The sequence below is a fragment of the Epinephelus moara genome, unplaced genomic scaffold (assembly GCF_006386435.1).
Source record: "Epinephelus moara isolate mb unplaced genomic scaffold, YSFRI_EMoa_1.0 scaffold2893, whole genome shotgun sequence".
Taxonomy (NCBI): domain Eukaryota; kingdom Metazoa; phylum Chordata; class Actinopteri; order Perciformes; family Serranidae; genus Epinephelus; species Epinephelus moara.
Window position 1 is genome coordinate 953 of NW_026080531.1, and position 1,670 is coordinate 2,622.

General features: G+C 37.5%; 1 gene segment (V, D, J or C); it reads left to right on the forward strand.

The window, feature by feature from the left end:
• Nucleotides 1–758: 758 nt before the first annotated feature.
• On the forward strand, nt 759–1,310 carry LOC126387223 (Ig heavy chain V region 6.96-like). The segment is given in 2 exon segments: nt 759–896; nt 982–1,310. Coding segments are annotated over 2 exon segments (363 nt in total).
• Nucleotides 1,311–1,670: the final 360 nt, after the last annotated feature.

The window sequence follows — 1,670 nt, forward strand, 5'->3', positions numbered from 1 at the left end:
ATATTTGCCTGGAGTTTATTATTTGTGGCCTTTGCCTGGTGTGGCTTTGCTCTTTGTCGAGGTAGGCTGACTTTAGGCAGCTTCTATTTGTCTGCTGCTGATAGACAACAACTACCTCACATAAAAAGAGGTGTAAATAAACAAGAATAAAATGCTTGATGATTTTTATTTTCAATATCCAAAGCTAATAAAAGAAGTTCAGAGCTGTAATGATGAACAATAATTTAAATGTTAGTCCTCTAAACATGTGTTACAACATGCATCTTCTGCTGTGAGGAGCACAGGGCTTTAAACAACTCTCTAACCTTTCTTGAATGTTAAAAGTATCTACCATCCCTGTTTTAAAACTCTAGAGTGCAGACAAGATCTGGCTTTAACACTTATCCTAGTGACATCTATAAAGAGGAAGAAATGACAGAGAAGGAAAGAAGTGATTGTTTTTACTTAATTGTTTTCAGCTCTTAATGTGCCAGATATTAATGTCCTCCTCCTAATGATCACCTGTTACCAACCTTTCTGCCATGAAATAACCATAAATCTGTCAGAATGCCAAATCCAGGCGTGTTGTGCATCACTGCTTCACTAATGGTTGCTTTTACATCATTGTTGTGGTAATGTTGATGATCAAGTTACTCCATTTCAAACACAAAAAAAACATTTTTTTAATGTACAAACTTATGTTAACATTTCTTGGTCACTAAACATTCTGTCCAGTTTCACCAAAGAAAAACTGCAATCAGTTGTTTCCTCCCTGTGAGGAGGAGTCAATGCAAAACTCAGATATCTTCCACCTCTACTTATCTGACTGCAGAGAGGAGGACAGAGAACAGTGGACACACAGTTTAACATGATGGACTATAGGACAGGACTGCTGCTTTTAACTATCTGCTGGGCAGGTGAAGGTTTTGATGATTACTATATTAGGTTTTCTTTCAGGTTGTAAATGTGTTACATATCATGGTTTTCTTGCTGTCTTGACAGGTGTTGATGGTCAGACTCTGACAGAATCTGAACCAGTGATTAAAAGGCCTGGAGAATCTCACAGACTGACCTGTACAGCCTCTGGGTTCACGTTCAGTGACTACCGGATGGCCTGGATCAGCCAGGCTCCTGGAAAAGGACTAGAGTGGATCGCTTATATCAGATATGACAGTGCTTATATCTACTACTCTCAGTCAGTTCAAGGCCGGTTCACCATCTCCAGAAACAACAGCAGAAAGCAGGTGTATCTGCAGATGAACAGTCTGAAGACCGAAGATTCTGCTGTTTATTATTGTGCTCGAGAGCCACAGTGACTGGAGTTGGTTGAGCAGCTGTACAAAAACCTACAGTGCTCATTCTTCTTTCAGGCTGTTAGAGCCGAAGCATTAAGTATTTTTTTGTATTTCTATGAAATGTAATCCTGTATTTTCTGTATAATGTTATATCTAATGGTTTATATTTTATGTTTTACATTACAAACATGTCCTAAATAATAAATTAATCTCTGCACCCTCCACTGTACAAATCAAAAAAAGTGTTCTTGAGAAATACTATTACAAATCACTAAACATAAAGAAACCCTAACACACACAATAAACATCACCTTTTCATAAAATGGCCAAAGACAGCGCAAAAATTTGGTCCTGAAATTAAACTACTTTCAATTTCTACAAATGAAGACACAATAA